The 19,527-nt window shown below is 38.1% G+C and overlaps 1 protein-coding gene across 1 annotated transcript; it reads left to right on the top strand.

Moving 5' to 3' along the window:
- The first annotated feature begins 1,070 nt into the window (after nucleotides 1-1,070).
- cyth4a (cytohesin 4a) lies at nucleotides 1,071-16,221 on the top strand. Its single transcript, XM_031732200.2, has 13 exons — nucleotides 1,071-1,187; nucleotides 1,695-1,768; nucleotides 2,034-2,098; nucleotides 4,176-4,242; nucleotides 6,233-6,351; nucleotides 8,014-8,094; nucleotides 8,223-8,335; nucleotides 8,619-8,767; nucleotides 10,394-10,505; nucleotides 10,610-10,686; nucleotides 10,776-10,847; nucleotides 11,078-11,226; nucleotides 13,862-16,221. The coding sequence occupies exons 1-13, from the start codon at nucleotides 1,148-1,150 to the stop codon at nucleotides 13,944-13,946; spliced, it is 1,203 nt and encodes a 400-aa protein (XP_031588060.1). The 5' UTR covers nucleotides 1,071-1,147; the 3' UTR covers nucleotides 13,947-16,221.
- Nucleotides 16,222-19,527: the final 3,306 nt, after the last annotated feature.

The raw sequence follows: 19,527 nt of genomic DNA, 5'->3' as shown, positions 1-19,527 counted from the left end.
CTGTCTTAGCACGAGAGGCAGCGTACACCCTCACCAGTTTGTCACAAGGCTAACACAAAGAAACAGGCAACCATTTACACTCATATTCAAACTTACAGCCAACTGAGACTCTCCGATTAGCCCACATGTAACCTCAGTAAGTGCATGTCTGCATGACTCAGACCCAAAACCATCTTGCTGTGAGGCTACAGTACGTTATATGTTATTTTTGTGTATATATACTCACTCTGCATATACATATAACAGTATAATACATAGAACCCTTGTTGCACTATTATGAACCAGGCAACATATTTTCATTCAGATTTACACTGTCTGGTGTTGCTAGTGGCGTGTTGTGTTATTGGTGCACTTCATAACTCATGTGAAGGCTTTAAAGCTTTTCCAGAACCAGACACTCGTGCACATCCAAATGAAAACAGAAAAAAAACTCTCATGATTAGGACACATTTGCAACGTTCATGCTGCAGCTTGCTTTCACATTTTTATTTTTAACACAGTGTGCTTCTGTGAAGGCCATTTCATTTTTCATTTTTTTCTTTCTTTTTTGTGAACTTTAGTTGTAAAAGTGTTGCAGTGCAGAATACATATTTACAATATCCTCTGTATAAAGTGTGGGTGTTTTAAGCGAAAGCTTCAGCCTACATCTTTCCTGTCGCAATTTGAGTTCCTCAGATTTAAGTCATTTATGCATTTTTATCAGCATTCCTCAGTCATTTTTGAATAAACAAATATTTTAATAGCTTAAGCATTAGCTGCTGATCCAGTATTCATAAACTGGAGTGCTTCTGTGAAAGCAGTGCATTTGAATGTCTTCTCCACCACCTCCGAAAAATCGCCGTTGTTTTAAATTAAAAATGCCTGATTTTATCCTGTTGATGTTATGACATTATTTTTAGTGGTCACAGCTGCAGTATTTGTGTAATAACATGTAATAGCGATAAGGTCATGAATGAGCTGTCTGTTGCTCAATGGCCATTTTACCATGTTTCACGTCATCAGATGAATTGTAAGCGGTGCTGTTGGCTGAGCTCTGGAGCGCCTCCAGTGTCGCTGCTGTGTCTCCAAATGGCAGCGCCGGCCCTCTTTTCACTCTGACTGAGTTTGTTTCCTGTGCAGCCGTCAGTCGCTCTGCACCATCAACAACATGGCCATACGCAGAAAAGACAGCTTCCTCTGGGGAAAAGGTATGCCTATTAATCTTTTACTTTCAATCGTTGTCATAAGCTGCCGCTGCTTTAAAACTACAAGTGGTTTTGATGATGTTTGTGTTGACTATTTGTGTGGTTTAGTTTAGAACTCAAACTGCTTACATAATATGCTTTGAATATCATATTATTTTCATATTAATTTTAATGCACAATAATGTCTTTGCCCAGGAATGAAACTGAACTTTTTTACAATGTTATAACAAATTATTTGAACTTAAATTCTGCTGTAGTGGCTGCACTGCACTCAAAAGTAACCTGTTTTTGTTTAAAAGAGGAAGAAAAGCAGCTATTTTAAGCGTGTTGATTGACCACTTCTTTAACCTGTGAAGGGTGAATGTGTGACATATGAGTGTGTGTGAAAATGAGCGGGGGTGTGTGAGAGGTTGTCAAGACGGTCCACAGAGTTGCATGTCTAATTAATGCATTATCAAGTGTATTTGTCCCCATCCTGAAGTGTAACTGATGCTTTCTGTCACCCAACAGCTCCAATGAAACTCCCACCAGAACAGAGGAGGCAGAGTGAGGCACATAAGTTTGAGCTGCTGGATGACATTCAGGTACTGCGGTGAATATTTTCCTCTAAGGTCTTTCATTAAAATGCCTCGTTATTCTCCTGTATGCACCCACTCCTAGCAGCCTCGGCAGAGTTTTTCACAGCGCACAAAAGGCCATTCATACATAACTTTTAATTGAGATATGAGGGATTTGAAGGCTGCTTTATAATAGTCAACAAACTGACCATGAATCATTGAGTCTGTGAGTATCTGTGATGTAACACCAAACCTTGGTCTTTCTCTAACATCACTGCCTTCTTTCTTGCAGAAACTCAGGTTAGAGATCAATCACGTCATGCCTGAAATCCACAGCCCTGAACTGAAGGAGCAGAAGTGAGTATGAGGACAGCTCTTATAGCAGCTATTCTCTGAGTCAGCATGGCTTCTTCCTCTTGTTAAAGTGACACTTTGATTCAGCTTAGTCTCCTACGCCACACGTAATGCTCAGTCGCACAGCCACCTTTACTCAGATTTGCATTTGACCAAGTCAGAAGCAGGGGCATTTCAGTGTGATGATGCACTGCACAAGCCTGATGAACAAATCGGATTAACTGTTTCAGGTTGTTAGTGTTAGGTTTACCACCTATTAGACCTCAGAGGTCTAAAAAAATTATGCAGGATGCCACTTTTCAGACCAACCATTCCCATATTTAGAATCCCAAAGCCCACTATGTAATCTGTACATTTTCTGTGGCCCAAACACTTAGTTGCATCTCTAAGTGATACTTTTGTCACATTAGGGAAACCCTTTGCTTTTAAATAAGAATATAACCACAATACAACTAGCTGGCAACCAGCTGAGTTGAGTCCTTAATGCAAAAAGAAAGTTTTTTGCAAACCCTCAGCAATCTGTCTGATAGTGACTTCACTCAATCTGAATACAGCTTGCCTCCCATCAGAAGACCTGACCAACTGCAATCTAAAGTGGCTGTCCAGAGGTTGAGGCTGTTGCATGCTCACTTTCTGAGCAACCAGCTGGTCAACCATGTACAACCAGTTGCACAATCAGAATCAGCAGACAACCATCAGTTTTTCAAACTCACACAAGGATTTTCCATTGGAAAACTGCTCTCAGCTCCTTTTCTCCCAGGGAATATTTTCCTGATGAGCTCATTAGTTGATCATTTCAGGTCATCTTGTATTTATTTGTGATTGACGAGTTATTAGCCAAAAAGAGCACGGTTTTATCGTCAGATTCAGCCCTTGTTTTAGCTAGCTGGTAGTTCAAGAAACCCAAAAGCTCAAATTGTGACTTTATAAAGAGATTTCACAAACTGTTGGCTGGTGTATCTACGTCCATCTTTTACATGATAGAAAATTGTTTTATTTTTATTATTGCTTTTTGTTGGAAATATTTAATTAGAATGTTTTTACAGTGATTTGAACGACCTTTCCTCACTCATATGCAGTACCTAAACCACCCTACAGGGGGCTGTGGTCCACACTTTGAGAATCACTAATAATACTGGACCAAAAAGAATGTGTATATCGCTTTAATGTCACAGACGGAGATGTATTTTATAACGTATATGCTGGTGGTGGCCTTGAGCAGTCAGGAGGGGCAGGGGCCACCTACTCCCTCTGCAGTTAAATTTGCTTCTCAAGCCTTTTCACCTGACGTTTCCAATCACTTTCTCCATAAATTGTTCCACAGAGAGCAATTTTTACAGCTTTCCTTTTAAAACAATCCACACAGTTTAATTCAGGTACTTCACATCCGTGCTGCCCTTTATTTTAACCTTTTAGCCATTATTTTGCTAAATGTTTCAGATGTTTTTAGTCATCTTTGGAGGCTGGTAATTAGAGACAATGTGTTTTGGAGGAGACAGTGTGATCCGGCACCAACTGGAGCACCAGCTGTAATAAAACAAAGTTAATGAGCACACTTACAGTCACAGAAATTTGGAGAGAAAAAATGTCTTTTGACATTATGGGAAGTCCTTATTTGGAGTTTCTGCTTTTTGCTGTTGCACTTATGAGGCAATAATAAGTGTCTAGTGTGACACTACATTTATACATAGCTGAATTACTGGCATCACAACCTCAGTTTCTGAGTACTGCTGCACACACGCCACAAAAACACCTACCACTTATCACAAAGCGCTCGTTATCGGAAAGTAGTTTGGAGTGTGATAAATGAATTCACAGTAAAAATTATTTATTTTAACTTGAACATTGATCAGTCACAAAGTTATCTTTTCATTGCCTTTTATACCAATATATGTATTATTTATGTTTAGTAAATCGAAAACTGCTGAAGCAAAAGGAAACCAAACATTAATCTAGCAGTCTGCTCCTCATATTCAACACGAAAAAAAGGCAAACAGCTCTCAGTTCAAAATATACAACAAAATGAGCTACAAAACTTTATGATTTATAACATTACAACATTTTTTGTCTTCTGTTGCAGTAAAAATGTTGCGAGGAACAGGAAATTCCTACGTGGGAAAAAGAAATTTAACATGGATTCCAAAAAGGTGAGTTTATATCATATTTTTGTGTACAAGTTTTCATACATTAAGGAAAGATTTTTAATTTAATCTACAAAGTAAGACAATCCTTTACTTTGTTTATTTAAGCAGCTCATTACTCTGTGACCTCAGGAGATCTTTTTAAAAACTCCATAACTTCCAGTGACAGCGACAGGAGCAAACAAAGAAGCTAGGTGATGTTATAGATGGATTTCTGTAGTCGGCTGTAGTTTATATGGAAGACACCAGTCTGAAGCACGCACTAACTACTCACTGAGCAGAAGTAAAACTTGAAAAAGTGCGACACAAGCTGAAAATATACAAACATTGTGCTTCAGTGTTGAAACAAACGTTTAATTAGCAATCCACTAATCAGACCAAACCAGTTGCAAGGAGATTTTTACCAACTAACCCTTAACATCACATGGTCAGTGGTCACATGACTGCAAAAATGTTAGAGGCAGAAAGTCTGTTTAGGGTGGAGGTCCGGGCAGATGGATGGGTCAACCAAACATCACTATAAGCTATATTTTTCCTGTTTTAAGTCATCCTCAGTGTTTCTTTTAAAAACTAAATTGTAGTAAAAGGGTGTCAGTGCTGTTTCTGTTAAAGTAGCCTCAGATATTGATGTCACGTTTATCATGATGTCATGTAAAATTTATAATGAAGGTCCTGCAACTGTGACCAAGTAGTCATTTTAACCTTTGACTCCAATAACTTTACACTAAAGCTCCTAACTTAGGTCTTAAAATAAAGAAAAGTACCAAGGGTATATGAAGGGGAAGCTATCCACATGGACAAACAATCATTTTTCTTGAAAAGTTCAGTCCTTTAACACAAGAATCTGTGGGGACTGATTTGAAGTCACCTTCAAGTGGCCATTAGAGGAACTAAAGGCACTTCTTGGGCTTCATGTACAGGTTTGTCTTTGTGCCTAAACCTTGACAAGGTTTGTTAACATAATAGTTTATATTTTTCAACTTTAATTTTTAGCAGCATATCAGTGCCTGATCCAGTAACCCAACCATGGTGGGTGGCACAAGCATTATCCAGTAGGATAAGGGGAGGAGCCGACACCTGTAGGGTCACTGCTCTTGAGCTGTATACCTGTAGATGATACATAAATGGTGCTATTTCGTAGTGCATACTCTTATATTTACTTCTGACATGCAGTGTTGTTTATTTCAAAAGATTAAAGGAAACTTTGTTAGTCACAGTAAAAGTTTTAATTCTACTTTCACTCACTTCAACATCTCTGTATCAGAAGGTCAACAGCAACTCGGTAACAGAGATATCTCAACACACAGCGGATGTCGAGTTGAGAGATGTGTGTGTGATGCTCAGAAGTGCAACCAGTGCACAGACGCAGACGCACAACGTGAGCAAAAGCGAGAAAAACCACATCCTGTTCCCTGAAGTGGGGCAGAGACGCCACTTCACCACTGCGACCTCCATCTTTTTTTCTTTTTTTTTCGCTTCCTTCCTTTCTGGGTCTTCGGCTCAAAGCTGAGTGTCTCGGCCTGAGCCCACTCTGCGCTCAGGCCTGCAGACAAGTGGGCGGATAACACGTTTAAAGTCTTCTTGGGGTTAAGGGTGTTAAGTGGAATTGATTTGGTTAGCAGGAGTATGCGCTCAGAATTAAGAGTCATATTTTGAAGATCTGTCTCTAAGTACCTTTTTGAGATGCAGCGATAACAACATGCAATATTCATTCAACCCTTCACATCTTGTGTGCTGGTGCTTAGTGGCGACTGTGACTTAAAAGAAGAAGAAGAAAACTTTTTTAATGTGTGATAAGACTAGGTTAGAATTAGCAGCACTGACAAGAAGAACTAAAAGCTGCGGCCAAAACCTAACACGAAGCTTCCTGTCGCTTAATTTGCCTTCTCGATGAAAACACACAACAGACATTTAATTCACTGATTAAAAACTTGTCCTCCTAGTTTTCAAATTCATTTCTTACATGTCTGACTTTCCATTCCCCCCTTTGCTGCAGGGTGTCCAGTACCTGGTTGAAAATGGCCTTCTTGAATGGCGAGCAGAGCCTGTGGCAGAGTTTCTTTACAAAGAGGAGGGGCTCAATAAGACCGCCATAGGAAACTTCTTGGGAGAAAGGTGGAGTATTAGTATAAGTTTCCCTGCTCCTTCTTTAAAGTTGTGAAAAAAAATGTTTATGTTTGTGCTGAACTTACTAAGCAATTTAATGAGAAACTGCAGCAGGTTACTTTATACCAGTTTATGTAGATACGTTAAAAAGCCACCAAGATTCACTTTTCACCAGGTTTCCACCCACATACATGATTGGTTTCAATTTGCACACTAAACATAAAACCATACATGCACCTTTGAAAATGGAGGAGTTTTTTTTTTGTTTGGGTTTTTTTTGTGGGCTGTAGTGTTCGGGGGTTGGAGGGTAGCATCGGGGGGTAGCATTCATAAGCAGACCACTAATGTGGTGAGCTGTTTTGAAAGCACCATCTAACACTATTTGATGGTTTCAATGTTCCATTTAATATTTTCCAGTGATGTGTGAAAACATTTTTTTGCCCAAAATTTGACATTTTCGTATTGTAGAGCACTTTGTAGACAGATGTTGCACACTTACACCAAACCTTTTTCCAAAGGTTGCAACCATTTGTCAAAAACTCCTCTTTAAGATTTCACGTAACACGAGATGATGAAAAGAATCCTCTGGTCCTTTGCATATCTTAAAATGAAGTAAATACAACCTCAGATGAACAACAGCACGTCACACATTGCACAGTGTCATTATTTATTTAACAAAAACTGAACCAAAATGCAGAAGCAATGTTTTAAAAAACTGAAAAAGTGCACCTCATGATTCAGTGTTTTATGAAACCAATCGTTTATCAGATCGCTTTCTGTATGACTTTATCGTTCTCTCACATCAGCATGGGAGAAATGCAGCCCACTCTTCTTTACACAGTTGTTTCAATTCATTGAAATTCGCAGCATTCATTTACGCAAAGCTCCTTTAAAGTCCCACCACAGCATTTCAGCCAGGTTGAGCTGTGGGCTTTTGCTGGGCCATTGCAACACCTTGATTCTTTTGTTTTTCAGCCATTCTGTCCTGATTTGCTGCTGTGTTTGGTATCGTTGTCCTTTTGAACCCAGTTTGGGACAAAGTTTAGATGCAGGACAGATGGCCTCAACTGATTTGAGAATAATTTGGTTTACAAAGGAGTTTGAGATCCATTTAAAGACTGCAAGGTCCCCAAATCATCACCCCTCCGCTACTGTGCTGACAGTTGTTATTAGGTGATTGTGCTAATATGCTAATAATGTGCATTATTCGGTCATGATAGAATTCATATCAGAATTCTTGTGGTTTATTCCCATGTAACTTTGCAAATCTAAATGATGCTTTTTCCAGGCACCCTTCCAAACAAGCCATACTCATCATGAACTTTAACCTTTAACCTGACTTTTTGTATTTCTCTGATCATTGTACCTGCCCTTACAAGATGTTCCCTGATAGGAGGATTGTAGCATTGTAGCAACACACACCTGAATGCTCCAGACTAGCATACTGCTTTTATAGCTTATGATCAGCTTATCGAGTGTATTTCATTAGAAATGCCTGGAAAAGGTGTACTTAGATTGAAAATGTTCTTATTTACATGACTTCATGACTTTCATGTATGCTATGAAACCAGTGTGCTCTGAGGGTAAATGTGTATTCTATATTTGAGCCTGATTTTGAGGGCTGTGGTTTTCATTATTCAATTATCTTTCATTGTTTTGGTTGTCACACAGGGAGGAAATGCACCTGAAGATACTGAAAGCGTTTGTTGGTCTGCACGAGTTCTCAGACCTGAATCTGGTGCAAGCACTGAGGTTTGTGAGAGGAAGCTTGGAGTGTTGCAGCAGTTTTACCTTTAGTCTTGCTTTCGTCCTTGTGACGAAACCCTCCTCCTTCTTACCAGCCTGTGTGTGTTGTTTTTCTTTTTCTTCCACCTTTGCAGGCAGTTTCTGTGGAGCTTTCGTCTCCCAGGAGAAGCTCAAAAGATTGACAGGATGATGGAGGCGTTTGCAGCTCGCTACTGTGGCTGTAACCCCGGGGTCTTCCAATCCACAGGTACAAGCACAAAGAGGCTGATTCATTTTCCCACACACTCCAATTAAAACACACATTTTTGCTTCTGTAATTACAAAATTCTATACAAGACTCATCATCTGCTAAGAAAAATCTGCTTTTCTTTCTGAAAAATAAACCCAAAGCCAGAGAAACATCTCAGGCCTCCCTGATTAGAGTTAACAGATTATCCAATAAAACTTTTTTTGGCCTAAGCAGCTGATGTTTATAATGTGTGCACTCGACAAGGTGATGAAGAAAGCTAAACTGTGGTTTTCTGTTACAGACACCTGCTACATCCTCTCTTTCGCCATCATCATGCTCAACACGAGTCTCCACAACCCCAACGTGAAAGACAAACCCACTCTGCAGCGATTTGTTTCCATGAACAGAGGCATCAACAACGGCGAGGACCTGCCCACTGAGCTGCTCACGGTCAGCTGGCTTCATTATTTCATGGCTTTGTCAGGCCCTACCTATACAGTCAGGTGATAGAAAAACCAAGGTGCTGATTGGTGACAGCATCATAGTTTACTCTGATATCCTTTAAATGTATTGCAGAAGTACTGCAATGCTCCTTGGTCAGGGTGGTCAACTGACTGCAGGGCATTTCTTTCATCTCCTTACGTAGCTTACCCTTACTTCTTTATTGACACCAATAATCTCTGATGGGTTTCCCCAGTAGTACATCATTCTTGCGCAGTGAAATGCAGTTATACCTTAAATCACCCTCCGTGTTACAGTGTTACCTCGGGGTAAAGTTTATGTTATTTTCAGCATTTACTGGAAGTAAGTATGAGCAGAAAATGTAATGTAACAACTCAAGGTAATGCAGAGTTGATTAAAATACACTAGTAATGAGGCAAATTAATGGTTGATATATTAGTTAAAATTTCTGTGGATAAACTGTTGAAACTGTTTGTTAAAAGAAAAGATAGCTAAAATTAATAATATACTTCAGAAATCATTAAAACTTAACGGCAGCAATTTGTTTGTTAATTTTGTGTATACTAAGAAGAAACCACACTCAATTAACATACTTTAAATTATTAAAGTATGTATTTAAGTTTAAATAAACTACATTTATGACAGAATAGCAGATAAAAACTTGGAGCAGTTATTAGCAGTGTTATTTAGTTAATAACATGATTAAGTATCACCATCAGTTTAACTGACTAATGTGCTAATTTAATGTTAGTTTTGGATAAACATCTAAAGTTAAGCTAACACTGGATTTGTTCAAGCATACTGTAATATTTAAGCAGTTAAAATGCTTGGCTAATAACATGACTAAACAAAATTAGCGACTAAGAGTAGTGAATATGAATATTTGAAGTGGCTTGCTAAAATTATGCAATCACAAAATATGGCTAGTAGTTAAATGTTAGCTAACAGTTGAAGTCATTAGCTAAGAGAACAAAGCTGTTAGCTAAACATTGCAGATTACTGGTTGAAATTAGTTACTTGAATAGTTAATCACAAATAATTATTATATATATTTTATTAAATAGATAATAAAAGCAGTGAGTGAATGGTTGAAAAACGCAGTACATTATAGGCTGAAGAAAGCTACTCTTTCCAGAGTATTTAAAGAAAACTTAGTATTGAGTTTTCTTTAAATACTAAGATACTGTTCTTTTTACTCATTTAATAGACCTAACCATGTATCCCAACATGAAGTAATCTTATAAAAAAAAAAAATCACTGTTGTCATGTAAAAATATCTAAAAATGTTGGTATTGATCAGGCTACAATAATCTGGTGATTTTATATGAGTTCATCTGGATGTTTAGGAATCAGGAAAAGACCCACATTTGGGGTTATTTCTTGATGGTTATCTATAGTTTCAGGGATTTTTTTTGTTGTTTCATTGTCTTCTTTTTTTCCATATTGATATACTGATATACATTAGGTTCCTTTGATGCTAATCTGTTAACCTTTAGTAAAAATGTCACATCTGTGTTTCCACATGATTTCTTGTGTACACTGCACTAAATTACTCAAATCAGACCTTTAAAAATGCTTATTCGATGTTTCTGTGCATTTTCAAATGATTTTCAGAAACTGTACACAAGCATCCGTAGTGAGCCGTTCAAAATCCCAGAGGATGATGGGAATGACCTCACACTGACGTTTTTTAATCCAGACCGCGAGGGTTGGCTCCTTAAAATAGGTGAGATGAAGAAACTAACACCACACGATAAACCCGGACTCCAAGACAGGACGTCAGAGCTTCTCTTTGCTCGGGTTTCTAATGTCTTTTTTGCTTCATTACAGGTGGTCGAGTTAAAACCTGGAAGAGAAGGTGGTTCATTTTGACAGACAGCTGCTTGTACTACTTTGAATACACAACAGTACGTTTAATTTTTTTTTCTGCCGCTACATTAAGTCATGATGACAATAAAACATGGCCATGTCAAACATCCTCACTCTCATCCTGTAGGATAAAGATCCAATTGGGATTATTCCTCTGGAGAACCTGTGTGTCAGGGCACTACAAGACTCAAGCAAACCGGTAGAGCATCATTCACTTTCTGCATCACATTGTATGACTGCTGAGTTTCCACACACATATTATTTGCTACCACAGCCCTCAATGAATCATACAGCAGTTGCTAAATGAATTTCTAGCACAAGTGCTCAAAACAGTGAGTCAGGAGGCTATCAGAAGATTATTAAAATAAACAAAAGGCATATGCACACAGTAACGGTGCTACATGTGGGTCTGCATGTGTGTTTAAACAGTTCTGCCTGGAGTTATATAATCCTAAAGGACAAAAGATCAAGGCCTGCAAGACGGAGAACAAAGGCAGAGTGGTCCAGGGTAAACACCAGTCGTATAAGCTCAGTGCAGCCAGCGCAGAGGAACGGGACGACTGGATAGATGCAATCAGGTGAGAGCAACTGATGCTGCAGAGGACACGTGGGCGGCCACGTGCGTCAGTGACTCATGTTTATCGAGGCTTAATGTGAAGCACATGATCAGGAAGAGTTCAAACAAGCAACAGTGATCAAACTTATATGACCTACATGTCATCTCAAATCTAAACCTGCAGTTTTATAATGCACTCATTGCCTGGTAACCATACAGAGCAAAGAAATGGTGTTATCTGTAGATAACCAATGGTTTAGATTAAAAAATAAAATATTAAAGTGTTGGCTAATTAATTTAAATTGCGCTGGGAGTTTCAAAGACTCTTGCATGTTAGAATAAATATAACTGAACTTTCTACCTCACAGGTTGTTTTGTCAAAGCTACAAAGTTACAAATTGTAACTGTTTCTGAGAGATATGCACAGAGTGTGCTTTTCATAGACACCTTGAACCACCAGCTATGGCAAAATTAGATGCTTAATGCAAATGTGTTTGAAACAGTGACAAAATCTGCACAAGAAGGAAGGAGTCAGTGTTTTACATCCTCTTTCAGTTTTCTGGTGACTTTAGTTCTCTGCCACCTCCAGATCCCCTGTTATATTCATATGATGCCAAATATGATCCCAAGAGGCCTTTCAAGTCTGATGTCATTGTCTCAATTTAAGATTTATGTTGAGGGATGTTAGTCATGAATGATGCTGTGCGGTTTGAATTACTCACTATGAAAAAGTGCTGATCCCAAGCTTAATGGCCATACTGAAATCAGGCCTGGTTTCACATGGTGTGCACTATAGCCTACACCACGAGTTTAGTCAGTAAAGCTAGTAAAAATAAATTTCTATTACATATTTCTATAGAAATATGACAAAGTGCTCCATAAGAAAATGCTAAAAGAGAAAGACAGTGGGAGAGAGTTCAAGAGTCTGGAGGTAACTGATGCAAAAGCTCCATTTCCTTTAGTTTTCAGCCTTCTGTGCTATATAGACACTAGACCCTGATCAAAGAAAGACCTCATGGGGCCTACTGGGGACATATGGATGTAAAAGTTCACTGATTTATGCTTGTGCTCACCTATTCAGAGCTCTAAAAGTCTAAACCAGAGTCTTAAAGTGGACTATGAAGTTAATGGGGAGCCCATGCAACTGAATTAGCAACGGTGTGAGTACTTAGATCTGGAAGATGTTCCAAAGAAGACAAAATCAAGAGTGAACGAGATATATAACATGAGTATCCAAAGTGATGGCTGAATCAAAAGATATCCTACTGAAGATTCCGCAAAAGTGGGAAGGGGACCTAGAGTTTCCTTTATCTTAGACACAAATCTGGCAGAGCACAAACAAGACAACTTTTTTCCTCATTTAGTTAGAGAAAATTGTCATCCATTTGACTTTTAATAGAGCCTAAGCACCTACGCGTAAACCTATCCGTAATCAGAAATAGTAAAGGCCCCAAAATAGAACCCTGTGGCACACCACAGCTAGAGAAGTAGAAGAGGACCTGAACTTAGAAGCAGGCACAGAAATGAAGAAAGCCACTCCAAAGCAGACTTTTATACACCCACCTAGCATGTTAACCTGTCAAGCATAATGTCAGGTCATTATTTTAAAAGTGGGTGGGTGACAATGTATAGCTGGGATGTCAACCACATACAGCCCACTTTGACCTTAAGTGAAGTGAAACACTGTCAGTGTAAAGAAATTTAAGTACACATTTAATCTCTGAGATATCTTAATACAAGATTAAAAAATGTTCAATTTCAACAGCACAGCTCAGTTTTTCTACATGATAAAATTGTAAAATTAAAGAAAAAGTTCTGGTAGCTCACTGCTCAGACTGTCCTGTTTTTATAAAATGTAAAGTTTTTGTCGATTAATGAAAAATTTCTGGGGTTTTTTGTTTTGTTTTTTACTGAAATATCTATAGTACACAAAGGAAAACAGGGATTTTTCCATCATGTAATTGTTTGTCTATTACATCTAACTATCACTTAGCTGTAAAGCATGAAAAATGTATACCCTTGTTCATATTTTGCAAAACCATCCAGCAGGCCAGATTTGAGTCTTTGCTGGGCTGATTTTGGCCCCCTGGTCTTATGTTTGACACCCATTAAAAACACAAAAGCATTCAATGCAGGAGACGCTTGTACCCAGAAATCACTTAACAGCACTGATGCTAAAAGACACCCAGTGTAAATTTCTCTGGCTTTGACAAAACATCAGTACCTGTGCTTGTTAGTGGGTAGTCAGTGAGGGTCGACGAGGGTGTTCATTACATGAGCTACCATGTGGTTAGTTACACGGCCACAACATGGGATCATTATCAAAATGTATCATGCTAACATTTTTATTGGACATTAGAAGTAGAATAGTGGCTGGTTGGAAAGCTGTAAATATTTAGATTAAAGTGATTAAGGGTTAATGCTAAGTTAGAGTGATTACAGTCATCATCAAGATTGAATATCTGAAAATGTCCATCTCAGTGTTCTTAAGATCATGCATTAAGAGGGGCCTACAAAGAGTGCAATAAAGTCATTTTACAGTCATTCTTTAGAGATTTCCACTCACCAAAGTTCTCAAAACTGAAAAAAACTACTACTACTACTGTTACTTGAAGGTCTCGGTTTTCAAACTAAATCGATTAAATGTTGTTTCTCAGGGCGAGCATCACCAAGGACCCTTTTTATGACTTGGTGACACTACGCAAAAGAAAGATCATCAGCAACACTTCCTCAAAGGACTGACACAGCACCATCAGTGGATCATGGATTAGTTTGACTGATGAATCATGTTTCATTTTAATGACTGCTCACGAAAGATAAAACCAAGACGTCATTGCTCTGTATTTCAAAGAACTGCGCAAATTGGGATGTGATACTTGTAGTGTAAAAAGGAGAAAAGTAAACCGTGGTTTTCACGTTACTTCTGCAAAATGAATGCACTGCCGCTCCGACTTCAGGGGCGACAAGTCTGATGGACAAACATCTGCTGCAAAGCTATAACAATCATGAAAGTCTAACCTAGAAGACATACAATGACCACAAAAAGACTCAAATGACTCCAGAGAGCCATAAAACAACTACAAGGAGACAGAAAATGACCTCAAAGAGACATAACAAAGACACACAAGGAAAATTCAGGGACATAAAATGACTTTAGACACAGGAAATGACCACAAAGATAAAACAACTTCTTAAAAAAACACACAGATAGACTTTAGCAAGACATAAAATGACTAGAAAGAGACGCAAAACAACTGCAAAGAGACAGAAAACAACTTCAAAAAGAAACAAAATGTTTTTGAAGTGAAACATATTGACTTCACTGAGACACAAAATGCCAACAAAGTATCAAAAAATAAATTGATACACGCCTTTTAGTCATGCACACTTTTCTGTTAATATGAAAGCATTTGAACTTATCAGCTTATTGAATCAATGTTCACATTAGTGGTCACTTTGTTGTAAAAGCTGAGATGGCATTTGCTCGGTCAGACCTGGTATCATTTAGGTAACAGATTCAATGCATGCATGAATAAGGCTGGAACTACATGTGCCTTTTCTTCATCTTCAGTTCTTTTTTAAAAAGACTTACAAAAGACCAAAGTCTGGCACCTTTTCACATCTGATGCCAGTGTGTCATAAACCAGCATTTGCAGAGACTGGAGGTCTTGTAGGGTCACTGTTTGCAAGACTACAGCTAGATTCCCAAATTGGATACCTAGAGAAAAACAGGTAGTTGTCAAATCTCAGCACAGAAACTTCATGAGTTTGGTTTAGGACCACAGCTGAATCTACTGATGAAGTAAATTCAGAGATTGAATTTGAGACTGAAAACTCGATTTCTTTTGAAAGTATCTCCCATCATGGTGTCCTTGTGCGTGCAGCCACTGGCTGAGATAACAGAGAGAGCACGAGTATTGGTTTTCTATAATGTTTGCATGATTGAACTTCAATACTTGCAGGAGGAAAAAAAAAACTTTTATTGGAATATAAGACAACAGAAAGATCGACTTAACTGAGTTTTATGACCACCTGACATCAAAGGACTGAGATGACAGAAGAATGCCACAACTTTTGAAAACTGTCAGAATTTAATTTAGACTTTGTGTGCAACCAAAAATGATTATAAAAGTAAAATATCATTTTTATTGTACGCTGGAAAAAATCGGAACACATATTCAGGATCAGCACAGGTCTATAAACACTGTAGAGAGAATTTCTTGATTCATTGGTTCCACAATTTAACTTGGATTAAACAGATTAAATCTAGAAAGGTTTCCAATGAAAACAGCATTGCTGACAGTCCAAACTAATGAGACTCAAGGTCAAGGTTTGACACAGTTATCGGGATCTGAATTAGGTTTGTGGCTTGCAGCTATTTATAGAAGTCTTTCTTTTGCATTAATTACAAATCTGCAGCATCAGACAGCAGCAGGATTCATCTGTGAGCATCTAAAAAGAGAGAATAAACGCAACCCAGATAAAAATGAAAGAGTGCTGTCATTTTAACAGAATAAGGAACTGAAAAGGAAAAAGAACTTAAATTTTTTACAAAAATTAACCACAGAAATGAAGCAAAAACACAAATACAATGGCACAGATGTTTGTGTATGTGTACTTGTAAACTCTTAGTCTCCCCGTGGCTGCAGACTATTTGAAGTTACATATATTTATTTGTTCATATTAGAATATTTAAAGTGGATGATTTTACAGACCAATGTAGCAAATAAAATGTACAGTTTATTATAAATGTGTATCAAAAGGTTAAAAAGCACTCGTACTTGTTTCTTGACCCTGATGTGCTGTAGTCACACTTTAGCTTGTGTAAAAATGCATTTAGCACTTTTGTAAACCTGTTCCAGCTGTTTTGTAAATGAAAATATGATTTTTTTGTTATTGTGTATTCAAATGAATTTTAAGTTATAAATCTTTGTACAGCATGTTTTTAGATCATTTTTTGTAAAATTTAATGACTTTATACTTGTGTGGTAATCAAACTACTTTTCGTGTATTAAAGAAGTATATCGTATATTAAAATTGTGCAGTTCTTTTTCCAGCAGATGGCGCTACATTACCACTCCACACCCTTTCTTTTGATCAGGAAGCTCATGCTGAATTATTAACCCCTACAGTGACTCGCTGAATACGTTAACCAGATTATTACTGTGATGATTACTGTGCGAGGTACGACATCATGTGTTATCTTGTTATTTTTGCTCCTGTTATTGTCAGATTAACATGATATGTGCTGTGTGGAGGCTTTTCCTGTGAAGATGCAGCGTGTCTGATGTTGCGATAGAGTTGTGGTTTCCTGGGAGCAAACATACAAGAGAGAAAAAAAAGAAAAGAAAATATACATCTTCTCACAGCTTTATTCAAACCTACAGCGTATTGGCTCATTTCTTTGTGCCAAAAAAAGTGTTCTTTTTGCAACTTTGCATCATCTAACCTTTGTGTTTAGTTGACTTTGGCTTTTTTTTTCTTGTTTTTGTCCCACACTTCTCACAGACAATAATTGCTGAAAAATTAAAACCTATTTCCCCTCAAAAGTATGTGAACCTACACAGCTCAAACTCAAAGAATGAAGTCAAAATAACTCTGTAGTTTTCTTTGTCAATTTCATGAATATTTCTCTCACAGTAGCCTGATATGGTTTATGTTTATACCACCTTATCTGCCACTCATAAAATGACACATACCAAACCCATATTAGTAAGCATAGTAAACAGTCACATGTTGACTCATGGTTACTGCAAAATGATCACTCCAGCTAAAAGCACGCTCACTGCTCCGCTGTTTGAAGGGGGCGGACAGATGTATCCCGATTCGGTCAGACAGTGAGATGTGTGCACTATTTTGAAACAGTTACTTTGAAGCAAACTTACTTATTTCCACTTTCAAAGTGCCATGCCTTCTCCTTTAGAGGCTTGGTTTGGATTCTTATCTGTAAAAAACAGAAACTCACTCAATCAAATTATGAAACGGTCTCACAGGCTGATTGGTGAGCCACAGCTGAACCCAGCATCCTTGCACAGCAGGCAGATGTTTTCATTGTTCCACCCTTCACACAGTGAGTTTCACTCTTTCTTTCTTTCTTCAGGATGCAGGTTTACAGTCACAAAGTGCAGAACAGCACGGTGTGAAAGCTGGTTCCTGGAACCATCACTCGCATGAAAAAACAGCTTTTATGTGTTACTATTATTATAACTACGTTGTATTAGGCTTACCTGCTTATGCCATGCATGCGAGGATGGAGGGCTCCTCTGTGATGATCCACTCTATCCGCAGGTACAAATAAACTAACCTGAACTTGATTTTTTTTTGTTTGTTTGCTTGTTTCAGCCAGTTTGGCTTTAGCTGCAAGGTTGTAGTATTAATGATTAAATCGAGAAACTTTACTGCTAACATCCATATTTCACGTGTGGCTAATTACACTTACAGTATTTAAATATGAACAATATCAGTCCCATATGAGACATGCATGAGCAAGGCAACACTGAGCTCAGTGTTTAGAGCAGCGGTGTCAAATTCTCCTCTGTTCGCCATCTCAAGGGGTCTGGACCATTAAAACCATTGTATTCTACTTGGCTACCAGTATAAAAGAATGTCTCCCACTGAGTTGTGATTGATTTGTGCCATTCTGAAGCTTCTAACTGAATGTTTTCACAGTTACCATCTCTGTGTTTTGAAACAGGTGTGATGAGCGAGGGGTGTGAAACTTCACACACAACTGCAAACAACTTATGATTAAAAAATTGGTAGCCGAGGAAATACCCTAGATAATTGTTCTTTCTGACTCTTAGAGCAACCACAATTTGCAAAGGTAACTGTTTTTTCAGTATGACTTGAACTTATCAACTGAGCAGTCATGTCCCCTTGGGCTGCATTCAACACCATATATTTATCATACACCATAATGTGTATGATAAATAACCTCGAAGCACTTAAAGTGCTTTATACAATTTACACAACTGATAAAGATGTTCAACCCAGTATCACGGCAAAACCTTGGTGGACTGGCATGGCTGTTACATGTGATACTGGGTTTGGGAGGTTTCGCTTTGTAGTGACTATAAAGGAGTTGAAGCTGCGTGAATTCTGACTGTTTGGGCCGTAAAAAAAGACCGACACAGATATCGCAGCATCTATCGGTTAGTGAAGTTTTTCTGTGAAGTTTTGAGCTGAGCATTATCACCAACAACATCTTGGCATTTTCAAAACAGGATGTCACAAATGAGAGGTGAAACTGAGGACAGTGTACATTTATAAGGACTTGTGAATTGCAACCTGATTTTATTTTTTGACCTAAAGAGGAACCAAAGCTTCTAAACTGAACTTCATGTTTCATCCAATTATCCTTTACACTAGAAGCAGAGCACATAAGGTCATCAGGAAAGTGGTTTGTAAGTGGTTGTGACCTAAATAGGAAGTAGAATTGTTATTCCCCCGAAGGGGCGAAAATCCCAAAGCGCAGACGCAATATTCAGTCGACAACTGTGTGATCAGTTCTGTTTGTTAGCAGTTTTCAAGATATCATTTTTCAATTTTGTGTGATGGTAGGTAACAATAACAGCTCTTTTATGTTGCCCACAATTTTTTATGAATCGTGTTCAAACTTCACATCAATATGCTAGGCTGTGGGGTACGCAAGCTGGCTAAGCATTCGACCTTGAGCTTCACTGTTGGCGCCCAAGGTCAAAGTTGACGATGAAATTTTTTTTTCGATAAACCATATCGACTAATATATCAAATGAAAGGGCATGGCGAGAGCTGTACAACACACTTTTTGTTTTTTCAATACGATGCCCTATGATCTATAGTGATGCCATAAAGCTTCAAGAAATTACACACTACATACACATCTTAAAATCTCAAGTTTTTACAGCTTTCTAGCTTTTTACAGCTCTAATCATACAGGTAAAAATAATAAAATACACCACTGTAGCATGTAATGCCTCAAAGTCACAGGTTAGACATAAGCATGTTGCTGTAAAAGCTGGCTGATGTCAGCATGTTGTAATTAAAACATCATAAAACATCCAAGTTTTAGTATAGCCCTTGCAATACTGGGGGGCAAGCACCAAGCAGTCCTCAAAAAGCCATAAATATGAATATGTCTAGCTAAAAAAGGTCACATGACTCGCTGCACCATCCTGTGGTACAAAAAGGTATTACAGAAAAGAACAACCCGGCCCTAATTTGGCTTCAGTTGACATCTCTTAAATACGATACAGACACATTTGTTAGAGCTAGTTAATCACTTTATTTAAACACAGGAATTTATAATAAGTACCTTTAAATTCATCTCACTTCATAACCTAAC

Source organism: Oreochromis aureus, linkage group 4, assembly GCF_013358895.1.
Source record: "Oreochromis aureus strain Israel breed Guangdong linkage group 4, ZZ_aureus, whole genome shotgun sequence".
Lineage (NCBI taxonomy): Eukaryota > Metazoa > Chordata > Actinopteri > Cichliformes > Cichlidae > Oreochromis > Oreochromis aureus.
Note: the sequence above shows the minus strand (reverse complement) of the source record. Positions and strands in the feature narration are given on the sequence as shown.